The 26,485-nt window shown below is 46.8% G+C and overlaps 1 protein-coding gene across 3 annotated transcripts in view; it reads right to left on the minus strand.

The window, feature by feature from the left end:
• The window catches only part of NRDE2 (NRDE-2, necessary for RNA interference, domain containing), a 52,311-nt gene that overhangs the window by 12,678 nt on the left and 13,148 nt on the right, over positions 1-26,485 (minus strand). For all 3 annotated transcript variants that reach the window (XR_005791131.1, XM_040477991.1, XM_040477992.1), the window contains exons 2-10: positions 25,645-25,753; positions 23,371-23,601; positions 20,255-20,404; positions 13,980-14,430; positions 12,724-13,129; positions 10,523-10,656; positions 8,017-8,137; positions 2,578-2,753; positions 198-584 (exon numbers count right to left, since the gene is read on the minus strand). Coding sequence is in view for 2 of the 3 variants with exons in the window: in XM_040477991.1 (XP_040333925.1) it covers positions 198-584; positions 2,578-2,753; positions 8,017-8,137; positions 10,523-10,656; positions 12,724-13,129; positions 13,980-14,430; positions 20,255-20,404; positions 23,371-23,601; positions 25,645-25,753 (2,165 nt within the window). In the remaining variant the exon portion in view is untranslated. The remainder of the gene's footprint in view (positions 1-197; positions 585-2,577; positions 2,754-8,016; positions 8,138-10,522; positions 10,657-12,723; positions 13,130-13,979; positions 14,431-20,254; positions 20,405-23,370; positions 23,602-25,644; positions 25,754-26,485) is intronic.

Below are 26,485 nucleotides of genomic sequence, written 5' to 3' on the forward strand. Positions count from 1 at the left end.
CACGGCCCCAGTCACTGGCAAGCTGCACCCTCCTTCCTCCTACCCACCCCCGCGGCCCCTCAGCAGGGGCAGCCACACACCAGGGGCCTCTGGGGTCCCTGAACAAGGAGGTGGTGTGGCCCAGTGCTCCGAGGAACACCAAGAGCCCCGTGATCATGTACGAAGCCCCCACGTGGGGTGGAGGAGGCCACAGTTACCTTCTCGATCTCGTACCGTAACCAAGAGAAGCAGAGCTGAGACCTCTCCCGGCCTGAAAACAAAGGCATCACAAGGTGAAAGATGTTGCGGATGAACTCCTCGCCCTCTCGATTGTGACCCCGGGTCCAGCGCCGGCGGCCCAGTGGGTCTGAGCAGCCAACACAGCTGACACCGGAAGAGGAAAGGTTGAGAAAAGTCAGTGGCATTTCGTCATGAAGCCCGTCATCGAAGATGCTGTTCTCATCCATGGCCAGGTAGAGGCAGGAGGCTGGAGGGCTGAGGCCAGAAGGCACGCCCAGGAACTGCAGAAAGGCCGCAACCAGCTGAAACTGAAGATCCTGGCTGGAAAGACGGATCATAGACTGGGCAATGTCATCAAACAGCACCTGCAAGAGAGACGAGATGAAGGGGCCTGCTCGGGAGCTCGGTTTGTCTACTGTGACAAACAGGGCTTCATGACTTTCCCCACAGCTCTTTTTACGTCGATGTGCTAATGACTCGAAATTATTCAAATTAAATTTTAAACGGACAAAAGCTAGGTTTCCTGAAAGATACAAAAAAGTCAGAGGCCTCACAGGGCTCCAGAGAGCTGGAGGGAACTGTTGGCAGGCTTAAGCCAAAACCTTCCAAAGGAGCCTAATGGATTCACAGAAAATCTAGAATCATACTCACTTCTGAAAGCACACGTATTTGCTTTTGTGGTTACTCTAAGTTAACGATAGTTAACACTGTTTATTGAGATAGAAAATAATTTTATTATTTGGTGATTTCCTTGTACAAAATTGTTTTCGGAAATGAAAACTATGCCCAAAAGGAGATAAAAAGTAGCAAGGCAGGAAGGAAAGGCAGCAGCCATGGACCACGAGGTAAGAGCAATTAGAAGAGAGAACGCTAACTGCAAATGTCCACAGATGATTTCATGCAGTAACTTGAAAAGGTAAGGCCACGGAGACCAGCCTTTGTCTGAGGGCGCTGCTGACCTGCTTGGTCCCTGTGGTTCTCAGCAAAGAGGAAAGCAAAGCACGAGCATAATAAAACTGGACGCCCTGGGGTTCTACTCGTCAGAACCGTCAGTTAATCAGAAAGCTGTTCTACTCCAGGCTCTGATTGGAGGAAAAGCTAAGGGACAAGGAACGGCTCACAGCAGCAGTTTGGTCCAGAGATGAACTTCCAGAAAATGGCTGGAATTCTGAGCCTTGAGAACGAACTTCTGGAAGGGTGACCCTGAGCGCCATAAAACCCAAACACCAAGACCTTACTCCTCCCGACACAATCAGCTTTGGCCGGAAAAGGGACTCGCCTGGCGATGGGCCATTCACCAAACATCCGAGAGTGGAGTGGAGGTTTCCCTGAAGTCAGCCCCTCCTTCCTGCGCAGAGCTCCCCACTTTCCTGATCCTAACTGCAGTCTGGCCACCCCATTCGCCACACCCCAAACATTCCAGGCACCCATGCTGACTCCTCTGCCTGGAGCAGATCTGGCTTCAAATATTCACTCACCATCCAGGAACATTAGCTGAGCACTCGCCCCAAGAAAAGCACCGTCCACGCACTGTGACCCGGCAGCAGGCAAAAATCCCCACCCTCAAGGCAGGTAGGTTGTGAGGGTCACAGACCACAAACCAGGCCGAAGCCAACAAGCCTCGCCACTGCAAACACTCCCCGCCCCCTGGTCTGTACCTAGAACATGCTGTGAGCCACGCAGTATAGTTGGTGTCTTACGAAACTGGGTCAGTTTCAGGTCTCAAAATAGAATCTCTTCCTTTAATGTAAATCGTCAGAGCTGCTGGTCACTAGACACAGCGCAGCACAGACCAAGGCATTCGATGATAGTGAGATAATGTGAGACGTAAGTCAAGGACTCGGTAAGTCAAGACGTAAGCCAGGACTCGGTAAATGCTACTTCCCTCCCCAGCAAGACAAGCGGTACACTGACTGTCCCGACACAGCCTCTCCATCCAGGTCCTCTTGTCTTCTGGAATCAAACCTATCGGCTGTACCTCTGAGGATCCCAGAGTGCTGCGGGGAAAGTGGACGCGGTTAAAGAATCTAGGACGGCGATACCACGTTTTAAAACCCTGAGTCCTCAGGCTTCTGTGTGAAAAAGTAACTGAATAACCTGGAAGACAATCTCCGGGGAAGCCTGCCCTCCTTACCTGGGGACAGGAACTACCTGGTCAAGTTCCTCCAAGCTCCCACACCACCAGTGGCCCAGGAGGTTCCCACAGACAGAAACAGGAGCAAAAGCTAACATCTCCCAAGCCAGGCGAGTGCTCAGACAGTGAGCTCAGCAAGCTTCTTTCAGGTAACCAGACCCCAGGGGAACGGGGAGAAGGCAGAGACCCCAAGGCCGGCCTCCCTCCTGGGCCGGGGGACCTGCCTGTCTCTCTGGATCCTCACAGTCTTCCTCGGTTTGCTTCTTGGTCTTATCAGGGCGCCACGGCCGCCAGTGCCTCTGGTCTCGGGACCGCTCGGTGGCAAGCCAGATCTGCCACCTGGGCAGACTCTTCTCTCTTATTTCCTGGTCCTCATCTTCTGGCTCATCATCATCATCATCTAGACAAGAACGGGACTTTTAGCCCCCCTCACCAGCCACAGACACCCAACCGCTCTGCTATGCCAGCTGCTGTGGCAGGCCCTGGAATGCCATGATGAGTAAGACCCAGGCCCAGCCTTCTGGGACACTCAGGGACTCAGAGGCACCGAGGGACTCTGCTATCATCCATCAAATCCCCAAAACTCCCTGGAAGATTAACCAATGAAATCACATGATTTTTAATGCTATCACAGCAATTAAAATGGGAATACACACATTATAGAACGGCACTGCCCAAGAGGACTTTCTGTGATAATGACATAATATGTACCCATGTGTCTAATACGGTAGCAACCAGCCACGTGACTTACTGGGCCCCTGAAATGTAGCTGATACCAGAACTAAATTTTTTATTTCATTTTAATTAAAATGGCCACATGTAGGGGCGCCTGGGTGGCTCAGTCGGTTATGTGTCTGGAACCGTCTGGCTCTTGGTTTTGGTTCAGGTCATGATCTCACGGTTCATGGGTTTGAGCCCTACATCAGGCTCTGCCGCTGACAGCGTGGAACCTGCCTGGGCTTCTCCCTTTCCCCACTCTCTCTCTCTCTGCCCCTTCCCTGCTCGCTCGCTCTCTCTCAGAATAAATAAACTTAAAATAAAATAAAATGGTCATATGTGGCTAGTGCCTACGTATTTGGACAACACAGTTCTAGAACGCTAAATGATAGTTAATGACAGCACTGGTTCAGCCTTTCTAAAGCCACCAGAATTTTCAGCCAGTGGCCTTATGACTACAACTGGTGTCCACTTCTCAAAAAAAGGTAATTCAAGATTATCCTGTACTTTCATTTTGTTTCCTAATTCTGAACATGCAGAATGGAAGAGGAGAAAAGTTCAATATTTAAAAATAAACAAACAGGATATATACATTGGTACAGCCACGCAGAAAACAGTTGGCAGTTTCTTATAAAACTAGACACGCACTTATTCAAAGACCTGGCAACTACAGTCTTTGGTGCTGATCCCAGAAAAATGAAAACCTACGTACACACTAACACCTGCACACTAACACCCACGGCAGCTTTATCCATAGTGGCCAAGCCCTGCAAACACTCCAAATGTCCCGCAGTAGTAGGTGAAACGAGCTGATTCGTCTACACCTACTATTCACAGTAAATGTGAATACACTATGGACGCGTCCAACAATTCAGACGGATCTCAGGGGAATGATGCTAGGTGAAAAAAAAAGTCAATCTTAAGAAGTCACACAGAACACAAATTTTGGTGAGGATGTGAAGAAACTGGAACCCTTGTGCACAGGTTGGGGAGAACAGAAGATGGTACAGTGCTCTGGAGAACAACATAGCGGTGCCTCGGAGAAGTTTTTAAAACTACCACATGATCCAGCATTGCCACTTCTGGGCACACGTGCAGAAGAACTCTAAGCAGGTTCTCAGAGACACGTGTACTCCATGTTCACAGCTGCAAAAGGTGAAGCAACCCAAGTGTCCGTGGACAGGTGAACGGATAAATAAAATGTGGATGCCATTCAGACTTAAAAAGGGGGTACTGAGGGCCGCCTGGGTGGCTCAGTCGGTTGAGCATCTGACTTCAGCTCCGGTCATGATCTCACGGTTTGTGAGTTCGAGCCCCTCATCAGTCTCTGTGCTGACAGCTCTGAGCCTGGAGCCTGCTTTGAGTTCGGTGTCTCCCTCTCTCTCTGCCCCTCCCTGCTCATGTCTTGTCTCTCTCTCTCTCAAAAACAAACAGTAAAAAAAAATTTAATTAAAAAAAAAAAGGAGGTACTAACACATGCTACACGTTGGACAAACCTGGAAGACATTATGCTAAGTGGAATAAGCCAGTCACAACACAACAAGTACTGTCTGATCCCACTTATCTGAGGTTCCTAAAATAGTCAAATTCAGAGACAGGAAGTAGCATGGTGGCCGTCAGCCGGGGTGGGGTAGGGTGGGGAGAGGAATGGGGAGTCACTGCCTAATGGGTACAGAGTGCCAGCTGGGCAAGATGAGGAGGTTGAGGAGATGGACAGAGGTGAAGACAGTTGCACAAGAGTGTGCACGTAGTTAATGCCACTGAGCCATATATTTTAAAATGCTTTTTAAGTGGTAAATTTTGTGTGAATTTTACAACAGAAAATTGTTGTATCTAACGTGTAAAATAACGTGACAACATAATAACAGGGGTGGAGGGCAGATCAGTGGTCCTCTGCGGTGGGCGTGGGGGCGGACATGGCTATCAGGCACAGCATCAGGGAGCCCGGTGGTGACGAATCGTTCTCCGACAGCGGGGGTGGTTACAGGAAGCCATGCCTGCGATTAGGCTGCACAGCACCAAACACGCAAGCAAATGAGAGCTCGTCAAGCCATGAGATGCGGGGGTGCGCACGCACACTCACACACGCACGCACGCGCACACAGGGGACCGCCCCAGGGTCACTTCCAGGCTGTGCGACTGCACAGTCGCTGGTGGGCCCTGGGGCGGGGGGAGGGGGCACAAAACCTCCCTGTGTATTTTCCAACTTCCTGTGAATCTCTATTTCAAAATAAATGAGTAACAAGAACTCCAGAGAATTTAAAGGCATGATGTGTACATTAGCATTTTAAAGTTTATTTATTTATTCTGAGAGAAAGAGTGCGAGTGGAGGATGGGGAGAGAGAGAGAAAGAGAGAGAATCCCAAACAGGCTCTACACTATCAGCACAGAGCCCAATGTGGGGCTTGAACTCACAAACCATGAGATCATGACCTGAGCCCAAGTCAGATGCTCAACCAACTAAGCCACCCAGGCGCCCCTGTACATTTGCATTTTAAACTCAATATTCTATCTATGGCTCAGTCGGCTGAGCGTCCGACTTTTGCTCAGGTCATGATCTCACAGTTTGTGGGTTTGAGCCCCACATCGGGCTCTGTGCTGACGGCTTGGAGCCTGGAGCCTGCTTGGGATTCTGCGTCTCCCTCCCTCTCTGTCCCTCCCCCACTCATGCTCTCTGTCTCTCAGAAATAAAAATGTTTAAAAAAATTTTTTAATAAATAAATAAAATAAACTCAATATTCTATCTAAACACTCTTCTGAGTTATCAAAGAAAGGTAAAATTTAACTATTTATCACCTTCTAAAGACTTACATTTAAGGTAACCCTTTAACCACACTGAAAACCTCTCACCATTAAGAGAAATCACCTGTGAGTCACACATCAGACTTAGATACCTGAACTTATTACATTAGAAATTCAAAAGATTACATGGTTTTGGAAAGACATATATAAATATGTAACAACACAGACTAACAGAAAGTGAGGGTGAGAGAGAAGAAATAAGCTGTGATGTATGAAGAAAAAACACCTCAGAATCAATGATAAATACCAACTACACTCTAAATGCTGACCTTGTCAAGATGGACAAGAAAACTTAAAAATAAAGCAAAAACAAAGAATAGTTATCATTTCATTTTTCTGGAAACAAGAAACGGTCAGCCTTTCTTCTGATCCTGTTGGTTTTCTGGAAGGATCCCACTAAATTCATTTAACTCAATAGAAGATTCTCCATAACGGAAACGCCAACTTATGTCCGTAACTTGACATTAAAAATCAGGGTTTTACCACTTGCATTACCTTTCTGGGAAAACAAACTTCACATCTGATTATGAGTAACTATTGGACCTTTGAGCACCTTTCAGAGAAGTAATGTTAACTTGGTCCCTGGACACTGCTATGAGAATTCTACTTTCTTCTCACAGAACATGGTAAACCTTAGAACATAAATTCCATGCACTTTAAGAGTCTTGCCCATTAAAACAAAAACAAAAAAGCAGCCGAAACACAGAGAGGCATGCTGAGCTGGTAACTCAAAGAGAAGTTACCACCAGAAAGACTTCCATTTTCTGGTCCTTCATGGGTCTTGCAGACTCACTGGCTTAAGAGGGTAACACCTACAAACATTTTGCCCTGCAGGTCATTTTTCTTCATATAGGAACCCCTGGCGAGCCTGAAGAACGTTTCCAGTTCTCTTTGGGAAATAACACTCCAGGAGAGTCAAAGTAGCTGAGCCAAGCGAGTGTGACCTTCCCTGTGCCCCAGCAAAGCTGCTCCGGGCACCTGAAGGGCCAGACTGGCCGCCCGGCCTGGAGCGCTGCACAGCCACACTGACCGCGGCTAATCCAGAGTTTTCGTTCCTCAGGTGAAGAAGCCACGGCCAGAAGGGTGACGTGTGTGAGGAGGGGCCCCCTTGCACTTTCAACAAAACCAGGGTGTGAAATCCCAAGGAGCTGAGAGCTGCACTGGCCAGTACGACAGCCGTGCACATGCGGCTACGGGGCCCTTGGAAGTGGCAAGTCTGAACTGAAATGTGCTAGAAAGTGTAAGATACACACCAGACTTCAAAGAGCTTGTATGAAAAAAAAATGCAAACTATCCCAATGTTTAAATTATTAGTTACATGTTGAAATATTAAGGTTTTGACACACTGGGTTAAACAAAATATATTCCCATTAATTTCACCATTTTACCTTTTTATTATTATTTTTAGTTTTTTATGTTTATTTATTTATTTTTTTGAGAGAGGGGGAGGGAGAGAGAAATCCCAAGCAGGCTTCGCACTGTCAGCATGGAGCCCGATGAAGGGCTCAAACCCACGAAACCATGAGGCCATGACCTGAGCCGAAAGCAAAAGTTGGACGCTTAACCGACTGAGCCACCCAGGCGCCCCACCATTTTACCTTTTCAATGTGGCTCCTAGAAAATGTAAAGTTATTTTTGTGGCTCGAATTATGTTTTCTATTGGACAGTGGTGTCTTAGGGTGTAAATCTGGAACGTGCTTTGGGGTCACTTAGAATGCGTTACACAAATGCTAGTTAATATTTCACAGTATTCCTAAACAGGCAAGTGTTTGTCAAAGGATTTGTTGGTCTGTCCACTGCCAAGGAAAGAGAAAGACTGACTTAAGTACACATTAAATGGGGCAGGGAGAGGGGGGATTAGTAACAAGATTACTTCTTCAGGAGCAACCTTATAAAAGGAAAAATGAAAATTACTGCCCTTGGAAAGAAACTCGAACCCTCCAAAGGCCTGGGGGGTTGAGTGAAAGACCCTAAGGGTGAGGGACAGTCTATTCTCCAAATGCAACCACTTGATGTATTTTTGACATTCAATGTTCTTCAGGACTAATAAACAGCTTACACATATAAAGAAATAATCATGAAGATACGAAAACACATTCCAGAAGAAAAAGGCGGAGGCATACGCATCCTGAGAGGCGCCTTACCTGGACTGATGACCACCCAGCCGCCCCGCTCCTGCTGGTGCATCCACGCTCTCCAGCCTCGGGCGCCCTTCTCGCCAACCCGGGGCTCCCCACTGTCCCAGAAGGGCTCAAAGAATTCCACCTGTTCAGGTTGAAGATATGGAGTTAGCCTAAGTTGTACAACACTGCTGAGTCACTGAGCAGAGTGCGTTCTGACTGGCGTAAGAGGGGCTCATGGCAGAAATCTTGCTCGCCATCAGTCTTCCTAGTAGATATGGGATACATCCCCAAAATAGAAAAAAATAATTACGTAGTGTGGTGGGCAGCCTCCAAAATAGCCCCCCAGGACCCTGACCCCTGCCCTGTGGCTTTCACACCCCTGAGCGAGGGCTGGACCCAGTGACTTACAACGAACACAATACGGCAAAAAGTGACAAGCTACCACTTCTGAGAACCAGTGACAAAAAGACCAGCCGTGGTCACCGAGAAGGGCCTCCAGCTGAGTGGGAGAGGAATGGTTTCCCAGCTCTGATCCTGCTGTAGAACAGTCTAACTGGGAACAGTGACACCGCCGGTTCCCTTAAAGCCACTGGGCCCCTGAATACCTGAAATCGTGTTGCTTTCCAGGCCTTCTGTGGGGAAGGGGGTCGATTCAAAGTTTCAACAGGACAGCCTGGGAGCTCCTGATGGCATGACCTCTCAACTCTGTGTTCCTAACTGGCACAGTGCCCAATACATAGTAGGGACTCAATAAACGCTTGTCGGCAGAGAATGGCACATGGCAGGCATCTGGTGAAGAAAATGGCCTGCATGTTAAAGCCAGGCCCTGGGATCACACCTCAGCTCTCACGCGTTTGGGGCATTAGGTCCGCTGTGTGTGGACCCCAGTTCAGTGCGGTAATTCCCCGTGGAAGAGAAGTGATCACAGCCACGAACAGGAGAGCCATCGTCTCGTCAGCTGACAATAAGGACTTTAAAAGTGAACCAACGACTTGCTCAATGGAAGCTTTTATAAGAAACGTTTTGAAGAGGACGAGGTGGCCCACGGCCCAGGAGCCGCGGGACCATCCAGCCTGAGCCTGGAGGAGCACCACACACACCGGGAAGAGGGCCGGGTCCCCGCACCGAGGGCCCGTCAGCCACCTCGGGAAGGGGAGCTGGGAAGACCACCCCCCTCTCCACGGGTCTTGTTCTTCCAGGAGGGATCGAAGAAAGTCACTCAAGAAAAAGAAGTGTATCTTTTTTTTTTTTAAGTGTGACGGTGATAACCAATTTATTCATCCCACTGACACAGACCAGACTCTGCTTCTTTGATGTTATGCCGTGTATGGTAACGAGGTCTCTCAGTTATAAAGATATGGTACGTCATCAAAGAGAAAGCCTTATTTCAAAGTTGCCTTGCAAGTGCTTTGAGACTACGTGTGCTACTAATATTTAAAATCTCCAGAGTGTGCAACAGTGGACACTCTGGGCGAGTGGCTCTTGACGCTTCACAGTCCCGGGCAGTGCCCTCCCCACAAGTCGCCGTCCTCGTCACAGACAGCGAGTGTCGGCAAAGGGTGGCAATGAGGGCCATTCCGATCCTGCCCCCGCAAGCACACACCCTGTGCCCCGCAGTCAGCTAAGACTCACGTCTACGGCACGGCATATTCCTAAAATAGCAAAGCACGTCTTAAAGTAATGTTGTTATCCGGCTTATCATACTGCTAATCAGTTGTACTAATATTAACCAATATTCTTTAACCCAATTTTGCCTAGGAAAAAACGGATCAAAATAATGACGATAAAAATAGTCTTCAAATGCAATTCATGGACATTCCACAAGATGGAGACCTCAGCCTCTCAAGACCTCTGTTTAAGTTCACCATAAATTCAGCTATCCTGCCCATCTTCCACCGGAGCCCCTTCGCAAAGCAGGAAACTGAGATTTCTTCCAAGGAAAAAGGGAAAGGCAGGCTTTCGTATACGGCTCTGCGGTAGAATGTTTTTACTGCTTCAACATCACAAATATGGGCAATGTTCATGCGCCACCTAAATGATAACAGATCCCCCGTTAGGACGTGTGTTGACAAACCAGCACCAAGTAACAGCGTTTGCAATTCCCACGAAGATCTTAGGTGGTGGAAATGCTAACTGGGGAAATGACGCAAGACCGAATTTCAAACGCACGAAGGCAGGACAGAGTTAAGATGTGACTTCAGAAGCGTAACAATTGCTTCTCCGCCTGGTGAGGACAACGAGCACTGAAACAAAGCTCCTAAGAAAAAAGGGGGGACATAGTGAGTCTTTATATGGGGCGGGGGGGGGGGATCCTTCATCTCTCCATGTTTCACCACCTTCATTATGGAATTTTCCTTGGATCACCACAATACTCTGAGAAATAATTCTCAGCAAGACTGATACAAAGGAGCACAGGATATTTGAAAAATACCAGCACCATCTCCCAGGATCCACACTTGCCCCCAGAAGAGAGAAGAACGGGAGAGGGAGGAGAGAGGGGGGTGGGCCACGCAACCAGAACCCCCACCTGTCCTTTGGTGGGCAGGTCTTTCACACTGTCGGGTTTGAAGAAGGTGAAGTCGACCATGGCCTGGAACAGAGAGACCGCCTTCTCAGAGTGACCAGCCTGCCGCAGGAAGTGGCATTGCTGAAGAAAGAGACCTGAAAACGGGGAGAGAAGGGAGACTCCTGTTAACAGCATCAAAGGGAAAGAACACAGCTTCTAAAGCATGCATTCTGGGGCTCCTGGGTAGCTCAGTCGGTTGTCTCCGACTCTTGATTTTGGCTCAGGTCATGATCCCAGGGTCATGGGATCGGGCCCCACATTGGGCTCTGTGCTCAGCATGGAACCTGCTGGAGATATTCTCTCCTTCCCTCCCTCCCTCCCTCCCTCTCTCTCCCTCCACTTCCCTCCCTCCCTCCCTCCCTCTCTCTCTCATCACCCTCTGCCCTTCCCCCTGCCCCTCATCCCCTCTCCCCCCGCCCCCTACCCTCCTTGTGCACACTCACTCACACTCTCTTTCTAAAAATAAATAAAAAACAAACAAAAATGTGCATCTCCACACCGAGAATATCTTTTCTCCAAATTTAGTTACTGTGGTAATTTCAAAGCTGTAATAACACATGTCCTTATTAAAAGGATTCACAATGGTACTGTAATCAAATGATGTACATTTATCCCAATTTTTATATGAAACCATCGTGGAATACAAATACTGACAAAAACTACATATGTTATAGGAAAAGACGGCAAAAGGTTGGTCTGAACAGTTAATCAAATATTCAAAGCTCGTTATGCCACGAAAAATTCTCGGGAGAGGATGATGTAGGTTGTCATCAGAAAGCAGAGAAGTGTGCCGAAAGCTAGATGGCAGTAACCATCGGCAGCTTTCATCAACTCTTCAGAGTCAGCTGTAAGCAAATCAGGGTTCCATGCTCGAAGACGTTGGTTTGTCTCAACTGTGGTACAATTCCATTTACTAAATACTACTAAGCTGTATGAGCATACCGCAAACGATATCAAACATGTTTATTATTTCTGGAGCGATATATTTCTATCTTTAGAAGGTAACAGAAATAGCAAGGTTTTGACCAAATAAATGCCTGCTGTGTGCCACACACTGAGCTGTCTCAGGTAATGTGCAGGTAATGTGCTCAATAACCCTCCAAAACAAGTACTATACCACTGGTGCTGAGGGAGAAACTGGCACTCAACCAGGTTCACGAACAGGCAAGGTTACCAGGGAAGGGCAAACCCAGGGTTCGAGTCAAGAGTGATATTCTCCAGCTCCTGCTTCACATGCTGCCTTCGGTAGCTCACTACTGGACACAGTTTCTATTCTAGCCTCCTTTGGGACACACCAGAATGGTTAACAGCAAAATAAGAGCTGCTGCTATGCAGGGGCGCCTGGGTGGCTCAGTCGGTTTAGCGTCCGACTTCGGCTCAGGTCATGATCTCGCAGTTTGTGGGTTCAAGCCCTGTGTTGGGCTCTGGGCTGACAGCTCAGAGCCTGGAGCCTGCTTCCGATTCTGTCTCCCCCCGCCCCTCCACCCGCTCATGCTCTGTCTCTCTCTCAAAAATAAACATTAAAAAGAGGGGAGCGCCTGGGTGGCTCAGTCGATTAAGCATCCAACTTCAGCTCAGGTCATGAATTCCATGAACTCGTCAGTTCTTGGGTTTGAGCCTCGCGTCAGGCTCTGTGCTGACAGCTCAGAGCCTGGAGCCTGCTTCAGATTCTGTGTCTCCCTCTCCCTCTGTTTCTCTCTCTCTCTCTCTCAAATAAAGATAAAAAAAAAAAAAAAAAAAAAAAAAGAACTGCATCTACACAACGACCTCCAGTCAGCTGGGGCTTCCCCCTGAACACCACAGCCTGAGATCCTAGAACGGGGGAGACGGCCAGACAAGCACCTCCACAGAGAAGGTCACGGACAGCCAGAACATTCCAGACTTCTCTAGGTTTCCTCGGTTAACAAGCAGAAAGGCTGGAACTTCCAGACCAGTGATACTTCTCTAACTTTACTGGCTCTAATGCCCCCGCCCCCGACCAAGAAGCTGGAAAGGGGAACATCTGTGGTAATCACAAGGAATTCCAATACTTTCTTGTTTAAATCAGTTTTATCCATGTCGACACTTCTAAAGTAAAGCAAAACTAAGTGTTCATTTCTGACGAAAGCCGAAAGAAAGGAGAGCTCCCCCCAGACAAAGGGATCTGGTCCTCGGCTTCTTACCAAACATGGCGTCCTCGGTGCCTGGCAGGGCGGGGTGCGATAAGATGCTGCCGTCCTTCACGGCAGACAAGGTGCTCAAGCACTTGCCGTACAGACCGTGAATTTTTGACACCGTAAAGGTGCTAAACTGGCTCTGGCAAAATAAAAGGTATTTCTGCCACAGGGCTGTATCGTTGGGATGCAGAAAGATCAGTTTCTGCCACTCTTTGGCCAGGGCAGAGGGCTCCCAGAACTCGGAGCAGAGCTTCAGCTTGGCGAGTTTCAGGTCCACGCTGCTCTGGTTGCTTTCGATGGCCCGCTCCAGGATGGCCAGCTTCTTCTCCAGAACGAGCCTCAGAGACCGCTTCCGCTTTTCCTGCTCTCCTTCCTCGATGGCATACAGGCCAGGGCTCTTTATGACCTCGTCCTCCAGACAAAAACATCAAGTTACAAACGCGAACGGCAGTAGGGGAGGCTCAAACGCTCACTGCCAGGACAGAGACGCTCACAGCCCTTCCGGGCCGCACCGCCCGTCACCTCTCAGAATCAATCGTTAGTCCTGCTTTCTTGATAAGCATTTATCAGTGTTGTGTTTTGTTTTGTTTTGTTTTTGTCTTGAGTGGAAACTCTGCTACTGGGGCACCTATGTCACCTGGTATGTTTGATCTTGCGTTTATTTCCCTGTCTACGCTCTGGCATTTCAAACTTCGATCATGTATCAATAGCCAGGGTGCAGTATCTTGGAAACTGCTTCCCAAGAGCCAACTTTACCAATAAAACAGCCAAATGTGAGGCAAAATAGGATAATGGTACATGTGGTTCAGCAACAGAGAAGTAGGACGAAGACAAAGCCATGTACTTTGGGACGGGAGCAGCACAGCTCTGACCAGGGAATGGTGTGAACACCACCTTCTCCCCTGGACTCTGCGTGTTTTGCGCGCTGTCTATACCTCACGGGTACATCTCCCTGCCTGGTGAACGTCTACTCTTCTTTCCAGATTCGGGTCAGATTTCACCTTCTTCTGGAAGCCCTTTCTCACTCCCTAGTAGCAGGTCACTCCCTCATCCCACCCCCAAGTTTTGCACGGAAGCACGCGCTACCCCACACTGCATTTATTCAGTCTGACCAAGTTCAGGGCGAGGGCTCCAGTCTAATCATCCTCAAACGCCCAGTGCCAGGGTTCCTCCCAGGGGCTCGAAAACCGCGGCACAGCAAATCTGTTTTCCCCAAACTAGGACAGTCACTCCGGTAGGAGAACTGGGACGGCGACACTTACCTGAAAAGCAACAAATGCCATCCACAGCTGAATATCCCGGGGATTCTCCCGAACTCTCCTGTTAAACTCCTCCACCTTGGCCTTGAGCAGGGCATGCTCTCTGTCTGTCTGTGAGTCTGGCCGCTTTGATTCTTGCTCTGAAGGACCCTGTCCTTGTAACCACTGTGTGGTGGACTGATCGTAAATCCCCAGAGGGTTCAGCCAGGTCGTAACAGGAGGAACCACATCATCCGAGCCCTTCACTGGGATAAATGAGACCGGCTCAGATGAGGGAGGTTCGGTTTTACCGCCAACGGCGACTCCGTCAACGTTCATCAGTCCCACGCTCTTCTTCGTGAAATAGCGCTCGACATGCTTGCGTGAGTGCTTCTTTTCTGTGGCAGCCCCCTCCCAGGATATGCACTGCTTCTTAGGGTTAATGCCAAGGCAGGAGTCTCCTTTCCTCTTGTATCTTATATTTGCAAAAGAAAAGAAGACACCGAGGGCGTTATGTGCACAGACTCTGCACGGGCGAAGGCTCAGCTCAGCAGACCTCGGCTCTCGTTAGACAAGTTAACTACATGTATTCAAATTCACCTCACCTTCAAACTGTTTCTATTTAGAGAAATATGAGAATTAGCAATTAACTTTTTCTGTGTTTGACTTATTCCCCTAAACACTTCAATTCTTTGTTAACATCTCATGAATTTAAGATCGTGCCTGTCCTCCAGATTCTAGTAATTTCTGTTTTCCTGGAGCTTTGTAAAGTACTGCCCCACACGTTTCGTCATCGGTCATCACAATCATACATACCCAGGCAAGGGAGAAATCCTCATCCCCTTTTACACCATTGCTAAGGACACTGAAACCCTGGGTGATAATGTGTCATCTGTCTCCTAGACCAGTCCCTTTTCTTCAATGTGGTCCTGCATCTCCACTTAAGAAGAAAATGGAGAGGGCTAAAATTGTAGTTTTAGTCCTGAAACAAAAGTATGTTGGACAAAGTTACATTTGGCTAGTTTCTACTCCAGGGGAAAAGAGTCTGGGTTCTAAAATGCTTTTATGGGACATGTAGATGTCCCCAGAATTACAAACACAGGACCACCGAGTATCTGCACAAAAGCTAAGGGAAAGTGTGCACTTTTCTGTACGCACGTTATACAAACAGTCAAGTAAAAAATGGGCAAAAGATCTGGAAGGAATTCACCAAAGAGGACATGAATGGCCAATAAGCACACGCAGAACTGCTCAACACCATTAGTCATGACGGAAACGCAAGTTAAAACTACGAGATACACAGCATACCCACCAGAACTGCTAAAATTAAACACTGACTCTCATGTGCTGTTAGTGAGAATGTGAGTTGGTACAATCACTTCGGGGAAAGGTCTGTAAACTAAACTTAGACTTACCAACTGTGACCCAGCGATTCTATTTTAGGTATTCACCCAAGAAAAAGGAAACTGCATTTCTACACAAAGACTTGGGCTCAAATGTTCTCAGTAGCTCTATTCATAACAGCCAAATACTGCAGAGTCCAGACGCTCAGCAATGAAAGAACAGATAAACAACGGTATGGCCACACAATAGAGGACGACCGGCAGCGAAAAGCAACGAAGTACCGATAAATGCCACAATGTGGCTGAATCTCCAAAACATCACACTGAATGAAAGGAGCCAGACACGAAAGGGTGCAGACTCCATGATTTCAGTTAGACGGAATTCCAGAACAGGCAACGCTAGTTAATGATGGGGAAAAAAATCAGAACAGCAACTGCCCCTGGGGAGATGGGGAGGGGACTGAATGGAAAAGAGCGTGAGGAGACGTTCCGGGGTCACGTTAATGTTCTCTATTTTCATAGGGGGCTGGGTTATACAGGTGTATCATGAAGATTTGTGTGTTACACTGTATGCAAATTTTAAGTCAAAAGAAAAAAATGAAACAAATCTTGAATGCTAGTTAATGACATGCATTCTGAAGCATGGAGGGGGCAGCATACTGATGCTGGCATCAAATGAACAAGGTGGGTTAGAGGATGGACGAACAGATAAATATGTGATCAGGCGAGGGCAGCAAGATGTTAATGGCAGAACGTAGAGGGTGGGAATACGAGCTTCTTTCAACTGGTGCTGTATTTTTTTTTTTTTTTTTTAATTTTCGTTAACATAATGCTGTGGGGAGCAGCATGAGCAGGAGAGAGCTGCCGCTGTCTACTGTCCTCTTCCAGAAAAATCTGTCTCCACCATCTCCTGGTCGAAGCCCAGCAGCTCCTTTGCCTCCCCATAGTCAACAGGTGCCTGTGAAGCCTCCCTCACCGCTCACACACGCCCGTTCTCTTTACCGTCTCCCCTGGCTCCTCCTAGGTTACTTCCTGACGGTCTCTCCCCAGCCTAGTCCATAGAGTGGTCAAAACAATTTTAAGGTCTCCCCTTCATGACTATTTTGTTTTCACTAAAAATGAATGGTACTACGACATTCACATAATCTGTTAAAAAAAGGTTTACAGAGTTTTCTGACGTTAAAGTGCATTTTGTAAAACCGATTTTAAGAGCTGTACTTTATAACAGATGAAAATGATAAAGGAGAAGGAAAACAATCTTACTGATATATATCAAGTGCCTACTTTCAGATATGTGAAAATAGTTTTAAAAATAGTTGATGTTAGGGGCATCTGGGAGGCTCCGTCGGTTAAGCGTCCGACTTTGGCTCAGGTCATGATCTCACAGTTCGTGGGTTCGAGCCCCGCATCGGGCTCTGTGCTGACAGCTTGGAGCCTGGAGCCTGCTTCTGATTCTGTGTCTCCCTCTCTCTCTGCCCCTCCCCTGCTCACATTCTGTCTCTGTCTCTCAAAAACAAAATAAATGTAAAAATAATAATAATAATAATAATTTATAAAAAAAAATAGTTGATATTAGGGACATCTGGGAGGCTCAGTCGGTTAAGCGTCCGACTTCGGCTCAGGTCATCATCTCAAGGCTCGTGGGTTCGAGGCCCGTGTAGGGCTCTGTGCTGACAGCTCAGAGCCTGGAGCCTGCTTCGGATTCTGTGTCTTCTTCTCTCCCTGCCCCTCCCCTGCTCATGCTCTGTCTCTCAAAAATAAATAAATGTTAAAAATAGTTGATATTATGGCTTCAGGCTTTCCTCCCTACTTTAAGCACTTTGCCACACCATTAGTTTTAGCAAATATCATTTTTATTGTAAAGCTTTAAATTGGCCCACTGGAGGGGTAAGCCCTCATTTAAGTTAACGTCCTTCTATTTGGGTTTTATCTAATTTATCACTTGTCATAGAATCTTAATTGGGCAAAACCTAGGATGTAATTTAATGCAATATTCCTCCAAAGGAAGGCATGTTTCCTGTAAAATCCTTATCAAATAGTCAGCTGGTCTTACCTGAATAATTCCAGAAGGAATTATTGGAGATTCAGTGAAGGATATCAATGGACATTTAATTTAAATGAATTCAGCTATTAAGGAAAAGGGAAGCGATGGGAAGGGAAGAGAAGGGAAGAAAGAAAAGAAAAAGGGACAGGGTATGGGAAAAGAATATATTTAAATCAAGCATAGAATTCTGCCCTGAATCCACTGAGTGGCTCTGAGTCCCAGAGTGAGCTGTGCAATAATAAATTTGCCTTTCTTTCAGTGACTTCAATTCACACATGGCTCTCATGGTGGCAGTCACCTGGGTCCACATTCCAACCCCATCATTTACTAACAAGATGACCCTGACCAAGCTATTTCAAACAAAAAACAAAAACCTGTCTGTGCCTCAGTTTCCTCATCTGTGAAACGGAAATAATGGTACCCATGTCATAGAAGAGCAGGGACGATCAAAAAAGTTTATAAATTTGAAGTCCTTAGCCATATAATAAGGACTAGGTAAGTTTAAGTTATTATTATTTTATAAGACTTGGCTCTTAAACATAAGCCAACTATTTCATCTGGTATACAGCCAAAGAAACAATCCATTCCAAAAATGGATTAAAACTGAGCTGAACTTCACTGACAGCCAGGATGTTAGTCCTAAGGCATTTTCCGAAGGTAATTCTGACTCTTATACACAAACCCTAGGTCCCGTTCACTACAATACTCTAACACACACCAGGTCACTGCTGGGATGCTCCCACGATGAGAACATTTGCTCTGATACTGAGCCCAATCTTTCTGGAACTTCCACTCATTGGTCCTGGCTCTGCCTTCCCAAGTTACACAGAACGTTGCCAACCCACCTTCCAAAGACGGTCCAGCAAAGCTTAAAAGACAGTGACCATGCTGCTGTCACAAGCCAAATACCCACAAGCCCTCATCTGGTCCTCACAGGACAGTGCTAGCCAAGTCCTCTCAATGCTCCTGAGTTGTCACTGCCCCTAAGTGTGAAAATTCACAGCCTGACAAAACACCCCCTGTTCTCTGACCAACTCACAATGCTGTGGGATCAATACCTTCCGAGATCTGGACATTTAACAGCTGTACAGCCATTAATCCGGTCAAGACTTATCTCCCCTAAACTTTAGGAATTAACTGGAAAATAACACCAATGCCCAAGCCCTTCCCATAGTATCTTTGCAATTCAAATGAATAAACTTGTCTCATTACTCTCTTCCTAAGATCTGGGCCGTTCATTAGCACAGATTTAAGAGCCACTCACTGTGAATACTTTTCCCTTTTCATCTATTAATAAATAATGCCTCTTTATTTTTGCAAACCGATTTCTAATTCATATCCATTATCTCTGATATCTCAGTGCAAGACTCAGCAGGAGTTAACAAATGAAGAAACAGAGGCTCAGACAGGGTAAGGGATTCACCTGGGATTCCATTATTAGTCAACGGCAAAGTCCATTTCCCAATCTAGAACACAGCCTACCAGACAACCAGGCCCATCTTTACTTGGGGACAGCAAAAGAACATTACTGGTTCGAGGAACACAGGTTCCCAAAAAAGCCGCTTCCAGGCAGTATGATCTCCGGAGGCTACGTAACCTGTCTGAGGTTGCTTTCCTCGTTCGGAAAAGAAGAGTGCGGCCCTCCTCACACAGCAGCTGGAGGGTCAGACAGGCTAGCGGGAGTGAAAGAGCAGGCTGGGCCGGTGCGTGCTGGCCTCCCCATCTTTGGCTGGGTCCTCCCACGTCTGTGGCGTGGAAAATCTAACGAGACTTTGAGGAGCAGGAAAATAACTCAAAAATACATGAATACACTTCAACAGTCATGCCTCTCAGACGTGACAGTACGCAGCTGTAAATACACACTAAAATCTTATGGATATAAACACATCGTAAAGGAAATCTTTGTTGGAATCATTTATGTGGTGAGGAATAACGTCATGATGAATGGCAACCATGAAAATTGGGAGGTGCAGCAAAGTAATGGAAACTGACATTTAGTTTAAAAAGTAATCAGCTTATAAAGAACGATAATGGTCTCCCCTTGGCTTTATATTCCAATATTCTCTACCTTCAATTTTCATTACCTGTAAGCTGTTTGGGAACAGAGATTGGGTGTCACTGTTCTTTGTGTCCCGACAGTGTCCTACAACTACTAAGTGTCTAAGGGATTTAAGAAGCATTTAAATATTTTTGATTGGCAGGCTAGAAAAGTTTAATGAACTAATTACTGAAGCAAATACCATCACCCATTTTTTATCTGGTGATGTACACTAGAAACATTTTGAAAAAGTCGTTACTATTTAATGTCTTTTTTTTTAAATGGCTTACGTGGGGGAGAGATAAATAAAAGTCTTCATAACTTTTAAAAACGGCATATAGATCAGGGGCACCTGGGTGGCTCAATGAGTTCAGAGTCCAACTTCAGCTCAGGTCATGATCTCATGGTTTGTGGGTTCGAGCCCCGCGTCGGGCTCTTTGCTGACAGCTCAGAGCCTGGAGCCTGCTTCAGATTGTGTCTCCCTCTCTCTCTGCCCCTCCCCTGCTCACCCTCTGTCTCTCGTTCTCTCAAAAACAAACATTTAAAAAAAAAAATGGCATACAGATCAGACAAAATGGTTTCTGGATAGTTTGTCACAATTACTTACTTCAAGGTATTTTTAGAGTAACTCATAACAAATATTTACTAAAAACCTATTACAAAGGAGACTGGATCCTGACCTCAAGGTTTAAGCTTTCATTTCAGAATGTGAGAGATAAGACACATATGTCAATACCTCGGCAATGGGGGCCACCCCCCGGAATCTAGAAGGGATGGGAGCAGACAGAGACGATGCAGACAGGGCTCAAGGGGGGCGGGGGGAGACAAGTTACTTCCCACCAGGGAAAATCAGGAAAGACACCGTGACGGATACCTTGCTATATCTCCTCGGTAGAGAGACTTATACTCCCAGTTTGCAGGATCCGGTTTCTTATCTGTTCTGAAGGTTTCCCCTGTGAGAGCCTGAACGTCCTCGAGCCAGACGCAGCGGTGCCCAGTATCAGCGACGGCGTTCCCTTCTCGGCTGTGGGGCAGAGGAAGGTGAAGTACCAAAGGGACATCTAGTTACACGGCCCACCTTTTCGGAAGTACGGAAGGTAAACATTTCAAACTCCGCACAGCATCAAAGTACTTAAATGCATAAAATGAAAGGCGCATGTGTCACAAAGATGGAAAAAACTTTAAAATATAAAGCAAAAACTGTCAACGCTAAGTGGCATCTTACCAAGAAGTCAGCCTACCTCAGAAATTAACCTGATATAGCTGTTCAAGTATTCCATTAAATGACTGTAACTAGAATTTCAAGCATATTTGGTAAACAAGTGGGCTGCCCTTGCTTAGCCTAACTCATCCAAAAGCGCTCCGGTTATTCCAGCCGAATCTTGGCAACAACAGCAAAGCTGCAGCTCTGAATGGGTCAGTCTCAGACATCACTGAGGCTTGGGCTGAGTCTTGTTTGGACAGCTGGGCTCTGTGGACGGTGCCTCGGCCTTGTGTGCTGACCCCCCTTACAAAAGGGCAGAGAGAGTCCACTGTGAGACGAGACCCTTCGGTACCCCCAGAACCAACTAGAGAGTAGGCAGACTTCCTGCCAAGATGCGCATGGAATCACTTCCCAGGAGTCAAATGAGAGCGAAGGCAAGTCTTTCTGGCATCTAACATCCTCCCTGCTCTGAAGATCAGCTCATAATGCTGCTGACATACAAGAGGCTGCCAGGGCAGAGTCGCAACAGCATTACCTTTGCTCTCTTTGCTGTCTGGCTCTTCCCAGAGAGAAATAACGACTCTAAAGGCTTCTAAATCATTCTTGGCTGGGAATACAAAGGAATGGCATTTCGGGGACACAGAGTAGGTTTCAATCAGTATTTGCTGAATGACAGCATCTCGGGTCACAACACACAGCGATTTTTAACATAGTCCCCTCTGGAACACCCGGAGGGTTTTCTGTTGACAAACTCCGGAAGGGGCAGCAAAGGGAAGGAATGAGGTGGATGCATTCCAGAAAGAAATGGAAAGCCTGTGGCGGGGGCGGGGGTGGGGTTGGGGGTGGGGGGCGGCTGCAGACCACTCCCAGGGAGGAGACAAGGTCTGATCCGTCCCCTACCAAGTACTGAGGTCAAGAAGGAGGATGAGGTCTGGGCTGTGAGCAGGGAAGGGTCTGCCTCACCTGAAGATGAAGAGGTCACTCTAGGAAACAAAGGTCCAGGCGAAGCTGTCGCCTTGGGGGAAGTGGCCCCTTGATCACCCTGAAATAGAGTCCCGTGGGGTATACTATACCCCTGAGAACCTACTTTCCCCACATCCTGGAAGTACTCTCACAACGCATCAGTATCTTAGTCCTTGTCTCTATGGAAACAATTCCTCCAGGCCATCTTCCCAGGGAGAGGCTACAGAAGTTCAGATCGAGAAAATAAGAGAGCAACAATCGATTTTGATCTTAATGGGGATATTCTGCAAAGTATCAGTGAACTTAAAAATGCCATTTGGATCACAGAAGTATCAAGAGGCTGTAAAGATCACCTCCGATGTGACTAAGCACAGGCTGAAAATAACTACCTTTCAAGTTCGAACGGTAGTTCCTGTGTGGGTTCAAGAAATCCTTTAAAATTCACTTTCCTCGACGGTAGGAAAAAAAAGGACAGGTAGCTAACGGTGAGTTTTCAGAAGAAACGATGATTAATGTATTTTTCTTTGAAGACATACTGAAAGCAAAAATATCAATAATTCACTCATTCACGTAACAAGACTGTATTGAGCGCTTACTATGTACCAGGCCCTGTGCCAAGCGCTGAGAGAACACAATGGCAAGCAAGACGGGAGTGATTCCTGCCCACAGAAATTCAGTCAAATTCAGAGCCCTTTTGCTGGATTCCCTTGTTCTCCCCTCCTAGAGCAAATGTGGGTTGCAGGTATAGCACCTGAGACACAGAGAGAGGGCTAAATCAATCTGTGTCTTCTGAGCCACGGAGGCCTGCAACGTTCTCCACGGTCTGATGGCAGAAGGACCCAGGAAGACGGCAGCGTCTCCCTGTCTGATGGCAACTCTATGGGCCAGAGTCCAAACTTACTCCAACACAGAGCTCTCACTGACCATCAGTGAGACTTCTAAGCATACTATGAAAGCAAATCATCCCTAAGGGTCAAAACTTAAGAGCACTGCATTTTTTTTTTTTAAGTATGTCTTAAATTTTCTCTCTTCTAGCCCATATGAACAAAGGAAAGAAAAAAGTGAAGTGAGAAATCACTCAGGTAGTTTCACCACACGCCACCTGTCACAGGCACCACAGGGAAAAGTGCCTCCCTGTGTGGGAGGCCAGGAGACGAGGCAGAGAGGACCTGTGAGCACCTGTGCAGCCGCCGCGCTGTGGGACAATGTGAGCAACACGCTCACGGCAGACAGTGGAGCAAAATGTGGGGAGGAGTAAAGCCCCCAGGAAAGGAGACACTGTGATCACGAGCTGGTCCACACTTTCAACAGGGGTTCTAAATAAATGTGGAGAAAAGGACAAAGGCAGCGATGGAGTGCTACATTAACCTCAACCAAAGAGTGTGTGTGTGTGTGTGTGTGTGTGTGTGTGTGCGCACGCGTGCGTGCACACATGGGGGTGATGTGAGCGATCGGAAGTGTGGGGGCCAACAGCCCCTCCCAGATGGGACCCTACACGACGCAGGAAAGTGGCCCATATTCCCAGGCTGTGCGTGGCCCATCCGCCATCTTTCAAAAACCCCAAAGACTTTTTGCCTGAATCAGATTTTGACACAACCATTACTGTGTCTCAATAACTCTTCTCAAATAAAATCATGACTCTAATTTTTTGTAATGAAACTTTTCTTCTAAATGCTAACCTAATGGTAGAGCTCTCTTTGGAGAGTTTTGGACTCCAGTTGACTAAGTGGCTAACCAGGCATTCAAACGTCTAATTTGTGGCAACAACTGAGGGGAAAAATTCAAACTTTGAAGTCATAGGTATTTACGAACAGAAAACCTACTTTGGTTTCTCGGATTCCTTTTTACTGTCTCTAAAGCTTCTGGAAGCTTTATCCTTTTCAGAATCACTATCTGGCTCAGACCCACTGCTACTGGACCGCCCATGTTTTCTCCTGGTTTTCTTGTGGTGATGCTTCCTTTTCTTCTTTTTCTCTTTCTTCTTTTTTCTGCTTGTTTGTTTGGGCTTTTTGTTAGTGTCACTGTCATCTGAAGGCTCTGATTTCAGAGGGCTCCTGTTGGGGAAAACCAACATCAGAGTAATTTTCAAAAGAGAATTAGAAAGAAGACTATGTAAATAAGCAAATATGTAAAAGGGAACTCTGCGGTGCCTTCCTGGGTCACAACTCCCCTTAAGGACTTAAGAGTTGGACCTAAAACAACAGTAGGTGAAGAAATCCTAATTTCAACAGTTTCTAAACCTAGATGTGGGGCTCAAACTCATGAACCGCAAGATCATGACCTGAGCCGAAGCTGGACGCTCAACTGATGGAGCCACCCAGGTGCCCCACATCTATACATTTTTGAAGGAAAGTAATCTACCAGTCATTTTATCAAATACAGTATTTGTTTAAATAACATTATAAAAGGTTTATTTTCAGTCCTACATATTAAGGCAATATGTCCTTAATGATGAGGGAGGGTGGGGCAAGCTGAGGGCAAAATACGGGCTGGCACCCCGCCCCCCCAAGGTGGGTTATGTGTGATGTGCCTGGGACACGCCTGGCTACCCAAGAACAGAGAAAGTGTTTAAGTGCTTGCCATGGTGATGTGGGAAACTAAGGCAAATGAAAACTGAAATTCCCTTACTGCCTACAACCCATTGACAAGTCCTTGAAACTGGCAGGGTGACCTCCCTCTAGGAGCTCAGCTGCCTCCAGGATGACGCTTTGCTGGGGGCAAAAGACAACCTTGGCTTAACATTATCCCAACCTTGAGGATCCTGTAAGTCGACTTCCCTCATCCCACCTGCCCCGAGATATATGTTGGCAATCCTACTCCAAGCTTGTGCCCCACCCCCCATACATCTGAAGGGTCTCATGACTGAGGTTTTATTAAGCTGTAATAAGCGGCATTTCCCTAGCAACAGCCAGCCCCTGAAGGTCCTGGAAACCTTGCTTCCAAAATTCCTTAGAGACTTACTCTATCCCTGACCCCCTCCCAACCCGAGGGTATATAATGAGCTCCCCCATCAGGACCCCAGTGCAGCTCTTCCTGCCCATGGGTCCTGTCCCCATGCTTTAATAAAATCAGCTTTATGCACCAAAGATGTCTTCAAGAGTTCGTTCTTGGCTGTCAGCTCCAGACCACCCCACCATCACCCCAAAACTTCATCACTTAATGCCAAAAAAAAGATTTCATTCTGGTCCTTATACGTTTAAAAGCTCCAAGGAGCTCTTCTGCATTACTGAAACACCTACAAACAACTGCCTCATGCATCAACTATTCTCAATTTCCAAAGGCTTCTTGTACTTTTAGAGTCCTGGCTTCCCAGGGTTCATCATCTTAATTAATGAGACCATCTAGTCCATATTTGCAAGAGAACTCATTTCTCAATTCAATGATCTACAACAATTTCTTTCTTTTTTTTTAAATTTAAAACTTTTTTTAATGTTTATTTTTGAGGGGGAGGGGGGGAGCACGAGCAAATGGGGGAAGGGCAGAGAGAGAGAGAGACACAGAGACAGAGACAGAGAGAGAATCCAAAGCAGGCTCCAGGCTCTGAGCTGCCAGCACAGAGTCCGACGCGGGGCTTGAACCCACGAACTGTAAGATCATTACCTCAGCTGAAGTCGGACGCTTAACCGACTGAGCCACCCAGGCACCCCAACAACTTCTTTCAAAGCTTCGTCCAGATATGTGCCATTCTGCTTCCCCCAAAGTTTCCAGGAGATTTTATCCTACATTCTACCACACCAGCATCTTGTTTTTCCAAAACTGCTAAAAATGCAACTGAAGAGGTATCTGAGTGACAATATTCTAAAGGTTACTAATGAGGTTAGTCAAGTTACTTAAAGAATCACAATGATGCCGTTTCCCTTGGGGCTTAATTATTGGCAGTAACTGTGTCTCGCACTTGCCACTGTAACGCAGGGGGAAAAATAGAAAGAATTTAGGAATGAGGTAAGGAAAAACAGTCAAAGATCACCTCACTGCTTGAAGTGAAAAGAGTTCTAATTCGCTCTTTTATCACAGGGTTTACGGAGAAGCATTATTCAAACTAAGCTACAGACTACACACTGACAAAAACTGAAAATCCATCTTTCATAAAAACCTACCTTGTCAGAGGTGACCCTTCAGAAACCAGGGCTGTGGCCCCTTCAGTTTGTTGGCTCAGAGAGGTTATGGCTCCAGCACAAAAGCTTGGGTTGCTCAGCCAGTCTAATTCTGCACAGGCGAAAGAAAAAAGATCAATGAAGTGAGCTCGATGGGATTTCTAGAGCAGGCAACCCATCTTACCAGCTGACGTCCTAATTCACAGCCAGTGTCAGCCACACGTCGTGAACAGTCCTCAGAAGCCGAAGGGAATCCATGAAATTTTTATTTCCCGGGGCATGGGGCTCTAACACACTCTAAAATATTTAAGACTGAAATCCTCTTGTGATAGCAGGCTGTGGCTTAAGCAAAAGCCACATAACAAGCGTGGCTTAAAAAGCAACAAGGCTTTATGAATTCCATCCACACTTCAATGAGCAGGAACGCTTCCAAAGCACTGGGTTTTAATGACCTCGCATTTGATTCAGACAATTCCAAAAAGTTTAAAAATCAAAGCATGCACAAAAGCCTGCCATGCTTGATACTGTTACAGGAGATTAAGATATTTTTCTTTAAAAAACATTCTGTTTTGGGGGCACCTGGGTGGCTCAGTCGGTTAAGCATCCGACTCTGGCTCAGGTCATGATCCACAGTTTGCGAGTTCGAGCCCCGCTTCGGCTCTGTGCTGACAGCTGGGAGCCTGAAGCCTGCTTCGGATTCTGTGTCCCCCTCTCTCTCTCTGCCCCTTCCCTGCTCACACTCTCTCTGTCCCTCTCTCAAAAATAAACATTTAAAAAACAAAAACAAAACAAAAAAACAGTACTCCTCTTTGAAAATAAAAACACAAGCTGTCAACTTTTCCAA

Source organism: Herpailurus yagouaroundi, unplaced genomic scaffold, assembly GCF_014898765.1.
Source record: "Herpailurus yagouaroundi ecotype Mexico unplaced genomic scaffold, PumYag 141, whole genome shotgun sequence".
Lineage (NCBI taxonomy): Eukaryota > Metazoa > Chordata > Mammalia > Carnivora > Felidae > Herpailurus > Herpailurus yagouaroundi.